We start from the raw sequence: 18,311 nt of genomic DNA on the forward strand, positions 1-18,311 counted from the left end.
GGTAAAGTTAAAAAATATCAAGAATTCCAGGTATAAATGAATACTAGATTTCTTTCCTTTTATTTAATTAATCTCATTAACCTCAAGAACTTTAATTAACTTTACTGAAATCTGCTTATACGAACAGGATTGTTTTGAGAGCTACAATAAGAAATGAAACTCAGTTGTAAGTCTCTAGACTCATTAACAGTGCAAAAAATAATTAGCTATGTCTTGATTTTTTCGTATGAGGGAAAACATCTGTGCTACTTTTTTTTCCTCATTTAGTAAAGCAAAGGAAAATTTAGAATATTTGTACTGCAGAATACATAATTTTGCTCTGTTGGTATGACATTACAAAAGCTATACAAATGAACTGAAAGATATAGATCACATATGGTTCTGCCCTATTGTGGTGAAAATATAATGCAAACTCTGTTTACTTTTTCTATTTTATTAGAGCATTGTTAATAATGTATTAATGAACATTATATTCAGATCTACTTAACATTTTCCTCACACCTGTCCTTCAGGAAAAATACTTGCAGAAAAATGTGAATTAGAATAACAAAGGAGCTACAGCAACAAATCTACACCACTAAAAGCATGCATTTTCCTTGGGTTTACACAGAAAATTAAAAATGCTCTAGCTATTTACTTTTGTTATGGATTTTGCATGGATTTTCAAGGCTATGCAAGGATTCCATAGACCCACTGAAAATGCCTTCATATGTCATGTATTGTAACCACAAATAATCACTAATAACCCTTTTAAAATACCTTTTGGGTGTGACCTGACCAGAACTGCTCTTCATGCAGAAGACTTTCCTTGTCTGTATGCCCACTCCACAAGCAGCTTCTCCACTCCAGTTAATGGTAGCATTGAGTGCAGTTACCAGCACGTCTTCAGAGCAAGAGCTCCAGGGAGAAGTTTCCCAGAAGAAATGCATGCATGGGTGATCATTACAGGTACGGTGCTCCTGCAGGGCTCGGTCAGGGGGACAGGCTTTTCCACCTGGAGTAAAGAGGACACCCCAATTTATATTATGGCAAGTGGCAAAACAAAGACATAGAAAAATAATTAAAAATGTTAAGTTTGCTTAGTATCTTCCCTCCCCTCCCCAATTAAAAATAAATAAATAAATAAATAAATAAATAAATAAATAATGTTTAAATAAAGCTGTTGACCTTTATAGCTGCAATAAGAACCTTCTAAAATATTGTTTCCCCATTAAATTAGCCTTGCATAAAATTGTATTCCAGCACATAATGGAAACAGAAATAGGCAAAGTATATTTCTGAGTAACCTTACTGATACTCCTACACAGACCCAAGTTAATTCCATTTAAATGCCAGTATCACTCAACAAATATGCAATTAGGTTTAAAGACAAGTTAAGCATTCTTTTTATGTTCATTCTTTTTGCTAGTTTCCCAAGGAGGAGCATCTCTTTCTGATATTTGGACTCTGTTCACACATTGCCTTAAACAGACAAGCTGTAGAAAGTGCTGAACCATACTGATGGAGGAATGCATCAAATTATACCCACAACAGAGAATTAAGGGAGAGAAAACTTGAATGAGGTTTTGTGTATGAAGTCTTTACTTTTCTGAAACAGCATCATTCAAATTAGTGTTGAAATATTTTGCTAAGCTACTGCACTTTGCTGACAGCTGGTAATAAATCCACAACGTACAGATATTTGAACAGCCTCCCCAGAAGTTTCAACACTGTAGCCAGCATCCTGAATTTACCCCATAAAAGCAGACACTGTTCTTAGCTCAAAAGCTGAGGAGCAATCCAGTGAAATTTAACAGGAAGCATTGTAATTTTAGGAAGAAAGAAGTAAAAATTACTAAAATCAAAGCCATTTGCTTACAGGCAACTTCTGATACAGCCAAAGTGCTGCAGGTTTTGAAAGAACTGTAGTGTTTGGGCCAGATACTACAAGACTCAGAGCACATTCATGCCCTACTAAAATCAACAAGAGATGAAGGTATATTGCTTCTGGAAGGGATGTCTATTGCCTTGTAGGACTGAGACTTCTCAAATAAGGTATAACCCTAAATGGCCACAATAAATAGCACCAAGGAAAGAAAGTGAGAAATTTCTTAGCATAATGATTAGGATAATCACGTCACATTCATTTTCCCCATGAAAATGGACTGTTCCACATAGTGTTCGGTCTCAGAAATGTTTGGTATGATGATGGAGTAGAAAATGCTGCAGGTAACTTATTTCCTGAAGATCCTGGCTTAGCAGGAAAAATGCAGACCAGTTATTGCTTTTGTGTGCTCGAGCACATGTAAAAAAAAAAAAAAAAGAAAAAATCTAACTCAAATTTTGAGCTTCCCAGGGAAAAATTCAGGTGGCTTTTTCACGAATACTAAGGGTAAAGAAAGCGCTGTTAAACATGTTAAACACTGGTGAGTAATAATGATGTGGTTTTACCTTAAGATAATAAGAAATGCCATTATGATCCATCCAACTTATCATTCTGCCTGCAAAACTGCAAGCAGGATATGCTGTTGATAAAAAGCACAAGAGCCTGGCCATTTTCTGCAGTTCATTGATAACTTTCATACGTCAACAGGACAGCACACCACTGCCTAGCCATTCTCTAGCCATTTACTGACTTTATGGACCTGATGTTCATCAGTTTCCTAATCCATTCTAAACCTGCTGAGACTGCCTACCTCCACAGTTGCATAAGTTTACCTCATAAAGAAATATCTTTTAAAACCTGTTTTAAACCAAATCCCTCTAGTTTCATCAATAGCCTCTTGGTTATCATATTCCAGGAGCTGGTGAGCAGCTTGGAGAAAGCTGAGGGTTTGTACTGCCTGTGAGATGGCATCCAGAAGTTGTCAGACAGCAGAGTCATGGCCTCAGTTGATAGAGGACAAATGAAATGGCAACTACAAAGGTAACAGAGCTCTGTAGAATCAACCACTATTTATCTGCATGCAGACGTGTGGCTCTGTATAGCAAACCACTATACTCATCCATAAGGATGTATAAAAAAAGTTGGCTATTTGATTTTAATTATTCCTTCCTGAGGAACTTTAAAGTATTCAGTTACATAAAGACACTCGCGTGATGAATGTGAATTTGTGTCATCCAACAATTTCTTTAGGATAGGATGCAGCTCTCCTGAAGTTAATTCACACCCAGACTAGTCCTCAATAGATAACAATTCATAGCTGAAGTAAATAATTTGGAATTGTGACAGAATTTCTTTGACACATACATTAACTCAAGCCCATAAAGATTTTTTAGTCACTTGGCATGAAGTACAGAAAGTATTAAGTGTTGCTACAGTACTGGGATTACCTCTGATCTAAACACAGTTTGGCTGAGGAATGCAAATCAGCTCATTAACAAGCAAACAATGATTAATCCAATTTTTTTACCACCTACCCTCAGCTGGAAGGGCCAAGATGGACCTACTCCTGCTTTGACTGCCCTCAGCATTTTTACTGGAGCATGAGTGGGAACATGGGGACCATGCGGACCACTCGCTGATAACACAGTCCATTGCACAAGGGATTTCACAAGCCACAGATTCAGGATAGGGAAGCTCTGAGCAGAGGTGATGTGGCACTTCTTCACCTGGAGCAAACAAAACAAGACAGACATGGAGGAAGGCTCAGCTTGGTTCAATATCCACAGTCTGTATCAAACAGACTATGTCAAACATCCGCCTGTGGAGAAATATACTACAGAAGAGCATGTGGTTAGGCTTTACGCTTGAAAGTGTAATACTTGAACAACTAAATTATTTCTTCAGAAGAGCAAAAAAGAAAAAATGTGTTTCAAGATTTGTGTGTGACCTCTTGGCTGCAGTCCACTTCATAAAGCAGGTCCTTCTGCAACCTCACCAGAATGAACCATTATTTCTGACTCTGCTTCTCACCCAACACCAGGATCCAAAATTATGGACCTGTTGGACCACCCCCATCGAAGAGAGAAATACTTTCTGTTAGAGATAAACCAAGGGATCTGAACCAAAGCATACCTCCTGATGAGAAGCATCTTTCCAAAACCCCTTTCAACAAGAAGGTAGAATGCTGGGGACTGATGAGTTAAAACCTACTAACTAAAAGAACCACTGGCAGAATGAGCAGCAAAAACAAAGCACATGAGGGATCCATGTGGAGTCCAACATGCAGAACTATTGGTTTTAAAATGCAAAATAAAAATATACATTTGTTTTTTAAATAAAGGAAATGTTCAGTAATTTTAGCAATTACACAGAATTTACAAGGACATCATAATGCATAAAAATTCATAAAATGTAAGTCTTTAGAACTGAATAACACCTAATATCTTATAATTTAAGCAATGAACAGACATGACTGACTTTATTACATTGTTCTATTGTTTAGTATTTCTGGACCCTTATGAATTTTTAGCTACATAGCCGAAAATTCTGGAAGCTCAAATCTACCTGTTTACAAGCAACAAGCTCACACTGAATGTTACGTCCTTTTTTGCCCTTATAATAGTTACAAAGCTCTCCTTTGAGGTTTCTTTAATTATGAACTTAGGAAAAAACATAATGACTATACAGGCTCAATTATATGTAGGAAAAAAATAATAAAATTTATAATAGCAACAACTGGCTCTTTCACCTCACGCTACAGGAACAGGCTCCATAACAAGGCGGCCCAGGATGCAGTTATAACTAGGAGGGTAGAAAACTGCACTGCTTTTGCAAGGCAACACATATACAAGTGAGTAAAAAAGAGAGGCTGGCTGCTAGCAAGAGTGCATAAAGCTGTCAGTAGCACAGTGGTATTATCTGCAGTTGCATTCCTAAATGAAGACAGAATCATCATCCTCAAGGCACAAATAAAACTTTTCAAGCATATTATGAGAAGTAACGGAGAATCTAGGAAGCAAGCAGACTGCAAGATATGCTTTAAAATACTTTATTCTTATAAACCCTTGCCATTGCATATGCTGTGCTCATAAAGAAGGGCTTGGTATGCCCAGCCTTTGAACTAGTATTTTATGTCTACTCAATAAGGAAATAGAGACCAACACCCACCTTACAGACAGCCCCCATCCTTTGGTACTGCACTGTTGGCACCCCTGCAAACCAAGACTAATCTATCATCTGTTTTGACCAGCCCATTATCATCACTGCTGTTTTGGATGCTCACATAAGGCTAAGAACTACTTCTAGATAAAAACAATGTAAAAACACCAAATAAACCTGTAAGCCTTATTCAGCTGTCTTCTGTAGTCATTTAAGCATCAAAATCCCTGCTAACATTTTGACAGCTTGTCTGTACAGCAGCAGGTAACACAAGGGCATCCTGGGCAGGCATGATTTTAGGAGTCAATGGTACAGCAGCATCAAGAGATTATATGCTTTGCTGAAGTAGTGTAAAACATCCGTCCTCCTCTCCCATTGCTGACACTTACAAGGAAGCATGTGAACAGTCACTGACAAGCTTCTGAATGAGAAGGGATGACATGTAACACTGGCCCTGCAAGAGTGCTCCCTGCCCCACCATCCATGCAAGAGGTTATCCTCATTATATACAGACTTCACAGCAAGGGAACCCCATTAAATTCACCAAATTCTGGATTTAGTCCAATTTTTCCCACCAATCAGATTGTGCTAGAGATGCAAGCATCAGAGAAAAACCTACTTATTGGAAGCCAGGAGAGCCTTTCCACTGGTTTTTAACCTGTTTTCACACAGTCTAAGCTGCTTCACTCAGAAGATGGTTTAAAACACTTGAGTCTCCTTTGGGGTGGCTTCCTCCACCCATGAGCTCAAGTGCCACAGATTCTCAAGTGACCACCCTGTGGGGAAGGGAGGTAAAGGAGCAAAATACACCTTCCACTTCTTCCCTTTGTGATTTGTTTTCACACTGGATTTACAGCAGGTGACAGCAACAGTAACACCGCAGAGGCTGCAATTCATGGTTCCTCAGCAAAGAAAGGAAGCTTTTGAGTTTTAGAGAGTTTACCACTCATTGCATGAAGGTACAATTCAACACTCACTTTGATTTACTTTATAGATCTATTCACTGTGTTCAGGTTTAATTACTGGCTTGTATTACTGTAGAAGGGTAATGTTCTTCTGTACCAGCCACTTGGCAGAGAATTCTCAGAAAACTACCGTATACTACAAAGAGAGGCAATAATCTTTCATTTTCCATGAAAAATACTAGTACAGGATATGTCTGAAGTGTGCTTTATACATTGTCACAGAATTACAGGAAATATTAAGTTCTCCAGAGCTTCCAAATTGTCTGCCCAATACCTTGAAGTTATAATTCTTATCTCAGATTTTCTGAATGCTCTTTCTAGATCTTTCTATAATCTTTACACACACAAGTCTCTGAGGCCAGACAGGATCCACCCAAAGGTACTGAGGGAGCTGGCAGAAGTGCTTCCCATCATTCATCAGCAGTCCTGGCTAACCAGGTCCCAGTTTCCTGGAAGGTGGCAAATGTGATGGCCATAAACAAGAAGGGCTGGAAGGAGGATCTGGGGAACTACAGGCCTGTCAGTCTGAACTTTGGTGCTGGGGAAGGTTATGGAGGAGATCATCCTGAATGCCATCACAAGACATGTACAGGACAACAAGGTGATCAGGCCCAGTCAGCATGGATTTATGAACGGCAGATCCTGCTTGACCAATCTGATCTCCTCCTATGACAAGGTAACCCACTTAGTGGATGAGGGAAAGGCTGTGGGTGTTGCCTATCTAGACTTTAGTAAAGCTTTTGACACCATTTCCCACAGGATCCTCCTGGGAAGCTGGTAGCTCATGGCTTGGACGGGCGTACAGTTTGCTGGGTAAAAACCTGTTTGGATGGCTGAGCCCAAAGAGTGGTGGTGAATGGAGTTCAATCCAGTTGGCCGCTGGTCACAGGTGGTGTTCCCCAGGACTCAGTACTGGGGCCAGTTCTGTTTACTATTTTCATCAGTGAAGGGATCAAGCACAAGTGACACCAAGATGCATGGGAGAGTTGGTCTGCTGGAGGGTAGAATGTCTCTACAGAGGGATCTGGGCAGGCTGGATCAATGGGCCAAGGCCAACTGTATGAGGTTCAATAAGGCTCAGTGCCAGCTCCTGCTCTTGGGTCACAACAACCCCTCGCCCTCCTTATTTGAATTCTTTAACAAGGTAACAGAGAAGCTACATGGAGAAGTACAATTCTGAGTGGAATTTCTGATTCACCAAAAAGGAAATTAAATTCTTTCCAGCAAGGGAAACAAAAGGAATGGCATAAAACCCTCCTTAACTAAAGAGCTTGTTTTTTTCCAGCAACTTTGGTTTTTTCCTATTCTCTTTTCCATTCTAGTAGAAGCCACTCCCATGGTCCTGAATAACACATTCCAGGGTGAGGCACTGAATCCACAGGAACGTTTCATTCTGAACCAGTTCAATATTAAACTGCATCTGTCTATTTTACACAATGCCTTGCAGCTATGGTGCATTAGCCTCATTCATCCCAATAACCTGTGTACCTATTTCTATGACACAGTTTAATTATTCTTGCCATGGACGTCTCTTTCCTGGCTCAGAAAAAAAGAGAGTGTCCCCTGGACAGGATATGACTAAACCAGCAAAAACACAAATCCCATCAGGCAGCAGGAATCAAAAGATCAACTCAATGACAAACTGAGTATCCTCCTTTTGACACTCACCACTATACAAACCATGCTCATTTTTGAAAATTGACATTTGGAAAACTACTTTGAAGATTTCACGCTTGCATGCTGTGTGTGGAGGCCTGAATGACCTCCATGGCGAGGGAAGGCTCAAGATGAAGGAACTGTACTTCAGACTGCTCTGCACTGCCACCTAGAAGTTCAGATAATTTTTATTATTTTTTCCCCACAAATGACTGTTGTAAAAATGTTGCATATTTAATGACAATTACTGGTTTGACATCAATATTTCTCCTTGTAGCAGTTCAAATTATTCAGCGGAAATAATGAAGCTGTCATCTAAAATACTGTGTGTATCGTAAAATTTTATGTTGCACTTAAATCTCAGAAAAGAATGACAATAAACTTTGATTAAATACTTGCCTGTAACAGAATAAGATGTCAACAGGCAGTAGTAAATTCAGAAGAATTCCTATTGACTGTACGCCAGTTTGCTAATGGCAACTGCATTCAGAGAGCTGTCTGCTGACAATATCTTGGCCTAGGCATCTCATCAGCTAACGAAAATGTTATATTTAGAAGTAATAACAATCAAACAACAACAATAGGATAAATTTCATATAATCGTTTTGAATGTGCTTATCTCATCACAAAAAATCATGGATTTTATGTGTTGCACACCCAGCTTTAGATACACCTTAAAGCATCCAGGGCTTGACATCTTCAGTTGTCACTGGGGTACCAATGTCACACTTCATTGAGAACCCTGGCTCCTGGTTGACTTTTCTTAATGCCAGTCAGCAGGTAAGAAGAGCGGAGAAAAGTGGTGTCAGTTTGTCAGGGAAAGCAGTGGTGTATGGAATAAATTTAATTGCAGTGGTCCATCACTATTATCAGAGCCCCATAGCAGAGAAGAACACAGTAGCAATGAAGAATGGAGGTGAAGACCACAAAAAAAGATGAAGCAGCACAGAAGAACAAGCCATTCACAATGCAAAAGAGGAAAGAAATACAGGTACAATTCAGGGGGGTGGGTGGAGAGAAGGGAGGGGAAAGGAGGAGGAAGATTTAAAAAACAAAAAATGATGAGACAGTTATTAACGGTTTGAGCCAAAAGACTTGGTTAAAATGCAACTATGAAAACCAGTGCATTAGATTAAGGCAAACACACTTTTAACCACGCAATGCATAATGAAGAAAAGGGGAACAGTAACTCAGAAGAATAAATAAAAGGAAAGTAAGATGAAAAAGTACAGACGGAATGGTAATAAATGTGGAAAAGAATCAGCATGTCTGAAAATACGTTACAAAATCCCCATAAAATCAGAAGTCTTGCCCAAAACCCTGCATCACTTGCCATGATCCTGTCCCTTACTTATCTCCAAGTGATCATTACACGAGGAAAAAGATGATGACAAGTATGCAAAAAAAGTGGTACTTGTTTTTCTTTCCTGTACATCACTTACTGTAATTTGGGCTGTTTACCCACAATTCTTTATGCACATATGAAAATTGATTTGTGACTCTCAGGAAACTCCATGAAAGCGAGCACAGGGGAAGCATCTCAGCAAGCAGCTGCCAAGCCTGCAGAAAACATCCTGGTATACCTCCATGAAGTCTCAAAGTTAGAGAAAAGAAAAAAAAAAATACAGCTGCATGAGGTTACCTACACAAGAGCTTGTATTTCCTATCCCACACAGAAAGACAAGTAGTCATTTAAAGGTATTTGCTGCACATTCACCTGCTGGGCTTCAGCATACAAGCAGAATTAATTCTAACTTGTGGCTGTTTGCACAGCCCCTCCTGAATTAAGAGAAATTGCTCACGTGGCACCCAAAGGTAAACATGAGTTCACTGTATCCCCAGAGAAGAGCACAGAAATTAAGGCTGCTGTTCCTAATAATTAACGTAGCACAGCAATCTGAAAACATAAAGTATAAGAACTAAACATAATCCATATTAGTGTTCTGGGGTTTTCTTTCCTCTCTCTTCACTTTTTTCTTTTTTCTCCATTATCCCTCCACACTGGAAATGAGGGAATCTACACAGGTGGGTTGATCAAGACTGATTGCAATTAAGATTTATTGTTGAAATTGGTGCTGTGGTATAATTGAAACAGGTGTCCCTCTATTTTCTTCTCTGTAGTGCTTTGTTCCAAATGCTAATCAACACAAAATATTGTAGAAACCAATTACACACCTAAGTAAAACGCATTAATATATTGTAAAATATACATATATTTCTGAAACTTTAAGAAAAAGAACAAGTAAGAATAGACTGTGAAGAGTCTACTTCATCTTCTACATCTGTGCAGTGGGGCAGAACAATTTTAGTAAAGAAATTAAAGCATTTTAATTTAGAATAAAGAAGTGGCACTTTATGCATCAAATTCATAAATTTCTAAACATTTCATTTTTGCAGACTTAAGGTGCTATCTTCAGTCTGAAAACTCTGAAAAAATTGTAAGGGACATATTACAAAGGGAAAATTGCAGTAATCATGCTCTCACACAGTTAAGTGACCCCAAAAAGAGAAGTTGTGTGTGCATGCATGGAAAAGTGTAATGCTTTTATACCCACTGGTTTGATTATTATGATTTTTGTTCCGATTATGCTACTCTTTAGAATGACATATTTTAATGGCTTGCTTATAGCCATCAAAAGGCTATGACTGGCTGCTATCCAAGTGATATTCACAAAATAAATTAGCAATTTGCCATATATTGCGAATAACAGACCATTTTTCATTTCTAGCCACAGAAATTGCCCTAAGAGTTTTTATTAACATAGGACACTGAAAAATTGTAAACAATAGTGCAGCAGATGAGGTTTATGTAAGTTGGCAAAAGTCTTGTTTTCAGATACAGTGAATGCTAATGATAATAAATAATTGCAAATACCATCTGGAGGCTTTAAGAAACATCTTTCTCCAAGTCTGCAATTGAATCTCTACAAAAAGAGGATCAATGCAAAAGAAAATGAAAACAGTAAATTAAAATTAGATTTATGCCAACTACTTAAAACTAAGTGCTCATTTAGAAGCAGTTAACACAAAAATGTGTTCTAGTTCATATGCAGTCTGGCCTAATCCCATAAAGCAACTCTGAGAGCTGCCACAGTCTATCAGAAAATGTTAAGAATTTGGAGGATGAAATACTAAGCTTTTTTTTTTTCCTTCTTTTGTTATTAGTGATAACGGGAGTAGTTTTGTTTCCAATTTTGTCCTAGAATCACAGAACGGTTAGGGTTGGAAAGGACTTTAATATCATCTAATTCCAACACCCCTGCTATGGGCAGGGGTGCCTCACACTAGACCATGTCACCCAAGGCTCTGTTCAACCTGACCTTGAACACTGCCAAGGATGGAGCATTTTCCACTTCTTTGGGCAACCTGTTCCACGGCCTCGCCACCCTCACAGTGAAGAACTTCTTCCTTAATTGATCCACAAAACTCAGAACAGAGCAACATTGAGATATTCTATTTCATAGCTTTTAAAAGATTGCTATAAAGAAGAAAACACCCTCAGTAACACAGATGATCGTCAGTCAAGAGTCTAAATGGGTGACTCAGATCTGTTCTTGAGGAAAAAAAATATATACAACTTGTAAGCCATGACCATCAGTTATTGAGTAAAATTTCCTGTGGACACACAGGTTTTGCCTAGTATCAATTATGCATCTAAGCTTCTACGTTTGTCAGATGGCTTAAGTTACTTCTGGCTAATGTACCCTGACCTGTGCTTGAACCATTTTTACATAATGAAGTTGTGAATTTTAGAAAGAGCATTGAATTTTCACTGTATTTTGCATAGATCATTTAGTACTTAAAATGTGAATAAATCAAATGTAGAAAACACAATATTAATAGTATTTTCTGTGTGTTTCTACTTTGCCCATGAGGTGGAACTTTAATTACACCATTAATAATGGTGCCTACATTTTCAGTCAGTAGTGCATCATTCCTCTAGTGCCACTTAAAGTGCATTTGGTCTATAAACTGCTCCACCCTCTGGAACTGGTTCAGTGATTATACTGTAACAACAGCCTCATTCTGCTTACAACTCAGCTACAGTGGCATCAACGGAAGAATTTAAAGGCAGGAATCACTTATGATGACCTTAAATGGTTTAATGATTTATTTAGAAAAAGGCTTGTTTAGAAAAGTTTCTTGCTATTTTCCGTCTTCAGAAAGGTTTTATAGATTTAAAGTAGATAGTTGCTATGGAGAATTAAAAAAAAAGGAGAAAAAGATTTATCACTGGCTTCCCCTATTACTCAGAGTCCAAATTGTCTCAAACACAGACACACAAATATCTAAAAACTGACACCTCTGGGCACACTTTTTGCTGGGAGCTGGGGGGAGAGAGGGGGAAGTTTCCAATCAGAGTTTCCAAGAGGAAAGTAAACAGCACACAACCTTATATTTGGGTATTGTAATTAAAAGGTGACAAATAACAGATCTGCTACCGTAAAAAAAAAAGTTATGTAAATAACTCTGAGGAAGCCTTACGACACAACTTTGCCTGAAGCTTGCTCTCAGTATTACTGGTCCAGGTAAGACAGCACACTCTGCTTCCCCTTGTTCTTAGCTGATGAAACTCAGCCAAGTTTCCTATTAATATGTTCACTCTTTCTCTAGGCTTCTGATGGAGATGGATACTGCTGTGTGAATGCTTACAGAGCAAGATGAAGCATCCTCACAGCATTGGCCAGTGTTATCATCCCAACCTGGGAAATGGGGTCTTGCCAGCAGAGCAGCATTCACCAGAATACAAACACTGCATCCCCAAGTGGTCTCTGCTCAGTGGAGTGCACTGGTCCTCCACCACCACATCCTTTCAGAGTCTGAACATACGGATGGGCTTGGTCACAGCAGCTGGGTTCAGGGTCTGGAACAACCTGAGCTGGATTGTGCTCATTGAACAAGTCTCAGACTCTCTCTTGTAAAAACAAAATAGGGTGCGTATGCACCTACAGATGGTGATATTTTCCAGATTGAGTGGTGATGAAACTAAAACCTGAAGACTTCTAAGAAAGGCCAGAAAGGCCATTGTCCATGTTTTGTTAGTGTCCTCATGGTACACCCCGGGCTCACAGAAGTCAAGAGAGGAAGATGACAGAGGATAAAGGGATGGCAAGTAGAGAAAACACAAGAGAAGGAATTATCTCTCAAAATTTCACCAAGCTGGTGCTTTTCCACAGATGCTGAAGCTGGGACGATGTGCTGAGCCGGCAGTTCAGACAAATGCTTGCCGAGTCCAGAGGCACCCATGCCAACAGCTGCCCTCCCACACTGACCCATTCCTTATTTGCTCCAAAGCAGAAAAAAGACCAAAGATTTATGAACACTAAATGGCTTACACAGATACCAACCAGTCATTCTTAAACAGGTTTTTCAGCTCCTGTTGGAAACCTACTATTTTAACTTTGCTACTAGATTAAAGAAAAACACAGAATCAGTAAATGAAATCAAATGAACACCCCTCCACCCCCTTTTTAAACACCCTGAAGTGTCAAGGCTGTCAGGAGGCATTTGGCCATGCTTTTCAAATATAAGAACTGAAATAGAGAAACCGGAGAGTATCTGGATAAAATCTGGTTTACTACCACTAAATTTCTTTGTGTGAAAAAAGCAATAACCTCTCTGCAACTTAGAAAATATTTCTGTTCTGATTATTCAGCTATTAAAATAGGAAAGTGTCATTTTATGACAATTGCTTTCGGCAGGAGATATTTTATACTTTTATTCTCAAGGAATATGTACATAAGGAAGAACAATATTAAAACCTTCAGTGTTAATCTGTATTTTCAGAGCTAAGCACATTTTTACAAACTTTCTAATAGACACTGTTCAAAATCCATAACGTATATGAGCATGATTACATTACTCTAACTTATTTTTTCTCCTCTCATGTGCAGCAATAAAAATTTACCTTTGAACTTATATTTATTACAACTTTTACTCTATGGAGGGTATGCAGGCACAGAAATATAATAAAGCTTTACTAATTCCACACATTATTGAAATCCTAACAGTGCAAACGGTATCTTACTGTCTTCATGCATACTTAAAATTTCAATTCAAAATGCATTTCATTAAAAGAGCTGGTTAAGCAACAGCATATCATTTTTTTAAGTTTATGGATTAATGCACTAGAATTATATTTTATATATTTGGATAAAAGTAGGTAATGCTAGTTTTTGTTTAGGTGTTGTAAGCAAAAGCTTGATAGATGCTAAATAATTTAGTGCTCTGTCCATCAGATTCCTAAGCACTATAAAACTGAAGAGAAGGAAAGTGCTAAAGAATAACCTTTGCTTACCCACAGGCTGCTGTAAACTGGGACTAATTCCAGTAGTAAAAATACCATTGACTTCACCAAACTGGGGAGTGTACAGCTATGCAGGATAGCTTCCAACTAAACAAAGCACAAACAGGCTAAAGCACAGAAAGAATTTAGTCCATGAAGATCAGGGATCATCACGTAACACTAACGATACCTGACCAATGAAAACATCACGACTAACACATGTGACAAATTTCAGGTATCTCAACTTGGTTATGTAAATCTAAATGATGTGGCCATACAAGTCAGTAAGCGAGAAGCTCATGCATCCCAATACATGACAAAGTGCAAAAGTTGACTCAAACTGTAAGTAGAATAGTGTCACAACCTCCTTTCTGTTAAAAGGTCACTTTGCACATTACTTCCAGCTTCATTGATTAGCAGTTGAGATAACAGCCACTCACACACACCTCAGAGTCATTGGGAAAAAAGAGACAAGGGGATGACTTTCTGCATACGATTACATTTCTGGTACTTGTTCAATCACAGATAACGCACAAATACAAAAAAAGCAGCAGAACAGACTACTCTGAAAACATAACAGAAACTTACCAACCCTTACATTTGGCACTGAGGCATCAAAAATGACAGTTATTACTGCTGTAATTACATGGCTGGGGCTCAGAAGAATTGCATTTTGCTTCCCTGGAAACATGGCCCCATGATGTTTGATGGCTCCTAAACCCATAGGAACAGATCTGCCCACCATGGCCAGTTTGCACAACACCTGCAGGATCAAACACCCGAACACTTGAAGACATGCCGCCAGAAATAGTCCAAACAGGGCTCCCAAACCCACAGCGTCCATCACCCCATCCTCCTGGAGGCAGATTATGCCAGTTTAACTTCCTTGGTATATCGATGCCTGTGAGAGTCTTGAAAACTCAACAGCTAGGTCTGCTGTCTGCCGCTAACTTGGGCTTCTCCAATGATAAACCTCTGAGGTGCACCAACATCATGATATTTCCAGAGTGCTACTCTGTTCCCACCACATCTGTGTCCTTACATAGATTATAGGCCAACCACTGAGGACTAAGACAGAGACTTTCATATCTAAGCCCTTGTCAAGTGAACTAGAGTAAAAATCCCCTCCCTGTGAGTCAGCAGTGGTCAGATACATCCTCTCAAGCCAGCTACAAAAGAGAAATGCAAGGGAATAAATACATGGAGCCAATTACGTTTTTTGACTCCTAAATACCAGACCAGTCTGAGGAAACATAAGGGCCATATTTTAACTCCACAGAGGTAATGAAGTTGCCATGCTGAAGGATTTCCCATAGTCCAGTAGGACTCAGTACATGATACCAAGCTCTCCCAGGCTCAATTCATCAAATTTAGGCTACTGAGCTATCCTGTGCCATGGCAAACCTAGATTGGACAAGGCAAACCTCATCTTTGTATCACTTCCCAGCAACAAGCAGCAAAGCAGGGAGCAGTTTACCACAGCAAACTGTGACTGTCTCCTACATTAAGGTGAGCTTTCAAGATCAGCCATCCCTGGTGCAGAGCCAGAATTTAACAAAAGCCTTCAGAAATATGGTCTCCGCCATGTCTGGTTTAGAGAGAAATACTTGCTAAAAAGTCAGCGAAAAGGTTTTCCTTTGAAACTAGGTAAGCAGAACAAGACTTTTACCTGCTCTCAAGCACTTAGTTGAAATGTATTCCACTACAGACTTTAAAGTCATCTCATTGGCAACATAACCTCCCAAAATGCTGAATTAATACAAATATGCTAGCAAGCACTCCTACAATCATGAATGTTTAATCTAGTTTTTCACTAGCTGACACTGTACCCCCATGGCTGCTATGTGGTTTTGAAGCCTTGAGACAGGGAAGAACTAGAGGGAAACTGCTGTAGAGCAGGAAACCACAGAAAAGCAGTCAGAAGGAAAGTCTCTGGAGAAAGTGCAGAACAGAACACTATCACAGCAAAAGAAGCAAGGCAGATAAATGTTAACATCTGGAGCGGGATGGTGGAGGTAGAGAAGGGAGTTAATATGAGCACCAGGGGGAACTCAGCCTTTACATTCAGTAGTCATAGGGCTACATTTCAATGATGTGTAGAATACTTCCCAGCAATATATAAGATGTTACTGCTTATATGTTGTGTATACAAAGAGATGCAAACAAAAAGAGTTTTCAGAGAGTGTGTAATACTGGCTGACTGCACAGGGAAAGTTAAGATGTACCAAAAGACTGCTGGAAAAAGGAACTTTTACACACCTTTGGGGTCTTACCCATATATCTTAATGTTCTAAACCATGACAAATGATTGGATAACAACTCTTACTTCCCTTGTCATCATTGATCTTCTTAGGAGGCTTATTTCCTCAAACCGTGATGATGAACATCTGTAGTCACTTATCTGAGCAGCAAAAATTTATTGCCTTTACTAGAAAATGAAATTTTCCTCCAGGAGAACAGCAATGCACACAAAAGGGCAAATTTCCACCCTGGAGCATGTGGATGCATTCTCCTACTCTTTAGTGAGAACTACATATATTTATCCTATGTCAGGACCTGGACCAAAGGGTATCTCCTCTGTTAATAAGAATGGCTAATTTCCAATTAAATAAGCTTACAGATCATAGAAATGCCCTAATGAGGAAAAAAACATGAGGCCCTATACTAATCCTGCTTTCACTGCACATACTTAACAGGGTTGCCAAAGCAGAGTCTCCAAAATACTTACTAATTACATTGGACTGCCTCCAGCCACTGTCACTGCCCGAGAATGGGCAAAGTTTGCAAAAAGGCAACCCACGAAGAGTTCAAAAATGATATCATTATTTTGGGAAACCCTTGAAGGAGTGAAGAGATAAGAGAACTGTGGAACAAACTGGAACTGTGGAACAAAGTACTGCAGGACTGGTTTGGACAGAAAATACTGCTATAGTGTGTGGACTTCGTAAGCAGCTGTATAAAAATATTCTGGCACAGCTGGCAGCAGCCCCCAAACTGATAAAATGCAGAAGTCCAGACAAGCACTAACTCCATAGCATTTATTTTGGACTTAAATACATGCCATCTTCAGCAGTTACAGAAATCTGTTGTAGAGGCTGAAATATAAAAAGAGGAAAAGCCGTAGGGCAGAAGTCTATAAATTCAGTTGAAAGAATCCATACACGTCTTCTTTTTCACGTGTTCAGTGGCAAGGGTTAGTACACCAAGTGTGGTTTTCCCCAAGAAAGGGAGAGCCAAAACTAACACCACAGAATAACTGAAGGACCCATAAGTACATCACTGAAGAAAATCAAATTCCTGCTTTTGTCTGATTAACGAGAACTAGCAAATCTGTGCAAGCTGCATGTGACTCTCGTAAGAAACAGTACTAAGCACAGTCTCTCCAGATTTCTCATCAAGTAGCGTAGTTAGCCATTAATTAGCTCGGAGTTCAAAACCTCTATCCCAGCTCCGCAGTGCAAGAAGGGCTGAAAGAAACGCAGGTGCCCAGAGTGACACCATAAATACTGACCACAGTGCTCGTTCCACTTCATTAGCCACAAAGCAAGCAACGATGCTTAAGGGAGAGGAAAAGACTGATCCAATTTTAATCAAACTCCCATCCTAAAATGCAAACTTCATGGAATATTATTTCAATTATCACCTTTACTCATGACAATTGCAGTCTATTTAAAAAAAAAAAAAAATGGAGACATTTCTGGACAGAGAGCCAAAACCTTCGGCTGCCAGGAAGGTACATCTACACTACACAAAGCAGCCCTATGTAATGACACCCAAGTGAGCTCTGTAACCAGCAAAAGCAGTTTTCCAGCTCAGCACTTCACTCTGGGCTTGTTAGAAACACAGCTCATTAACCAGCCAAAACTTCATGCTACCACAGCAATAGTGTTCCCAAAATACAAACTGGTGTCTGGCAGTGAAGGGGCTGTACAGACTTATTGGCTTACTCAGCCAGACCTACTGTGGCAGGTTGACTATGGCTGGATCCTTGTGCCCACCAAAGCTTCTCTATCACTCCCCTCCTAGCTGGACAGGGGAGGGAAAATATAACAAAAGGCTTGTGAGTCAGGGTAAGAACAGGGAGAGATCACTCACCAGTTATTGCCATGGGCAAAACAGACTTGACCTGGGGAAAGGAGCATAATTTATTACCAATTAAATCAGAGCAGAATAATGAGAAATAAAGACTACATCTTAAAACACCCTCCCCCCCCCCCTCCTCCCTTCTTCCCGAGCTTAACTTCACTCCCAGATTCTCTGCCTCCTCCCCTCTCAGTGGTGCAGGGAGACAGGGAGTGGGCATTGGGGTCACTTCATCACACCTCGTCTCTGCTGCTCCTTTCTCCTCAGAGGAGGACTCCTCACACTCTTCCCCTGTGCC

The 18,311-nt window shown here is 39.5% G+C and overlaps 1 protein-coding gene across 6 annotated transcripts in view; it reads right to left on the reverse strand.

Annotated features, from left to right (window-relative positions):
• Positions 1 to 18,311, reverse strand: part of THSD7B (thrombospondin type 1 domain containing 7B) — a 340,543-nt gene that overhangs the window by 154,343 nt on the left and 167,889 nt on the right. For all 6 annotated transcript variants that reach the window (XM_065671287.1, XM_065671292.1, XM_065671289.1 and 3 more), the window contains exons 9-10: positions 3,400 to 3,591; positions 760 to 994 (exon numbers count right to left, since the gene is read on the reverse strand). In XM_065671287.1, the coding sequence (XP_065527359.1) occupies positions 760 to 994; positions 3,400 to 3,591 (427 nt within the window). The remainder of the gene's footprint in view (positions 1 to 759; positions 995 to 3,399; positions 3,592 to 18,311) is intronic.

Source organism: Lathamus discolor, chromosome 3 (assembly GCF_037157495.1).
Source record: "Lathamus discolor isolate bLatDis1 chromosome 3, bLatDis1.hap1, whole genome shotgun sequence".
NCBI classification, from domain to species: domain Eukaryota; kingdom Metazoa; phylum Chordata; class Aves; order Psittaciformes; family Psittacidae; genus Lathamus; species Lathamus discolor.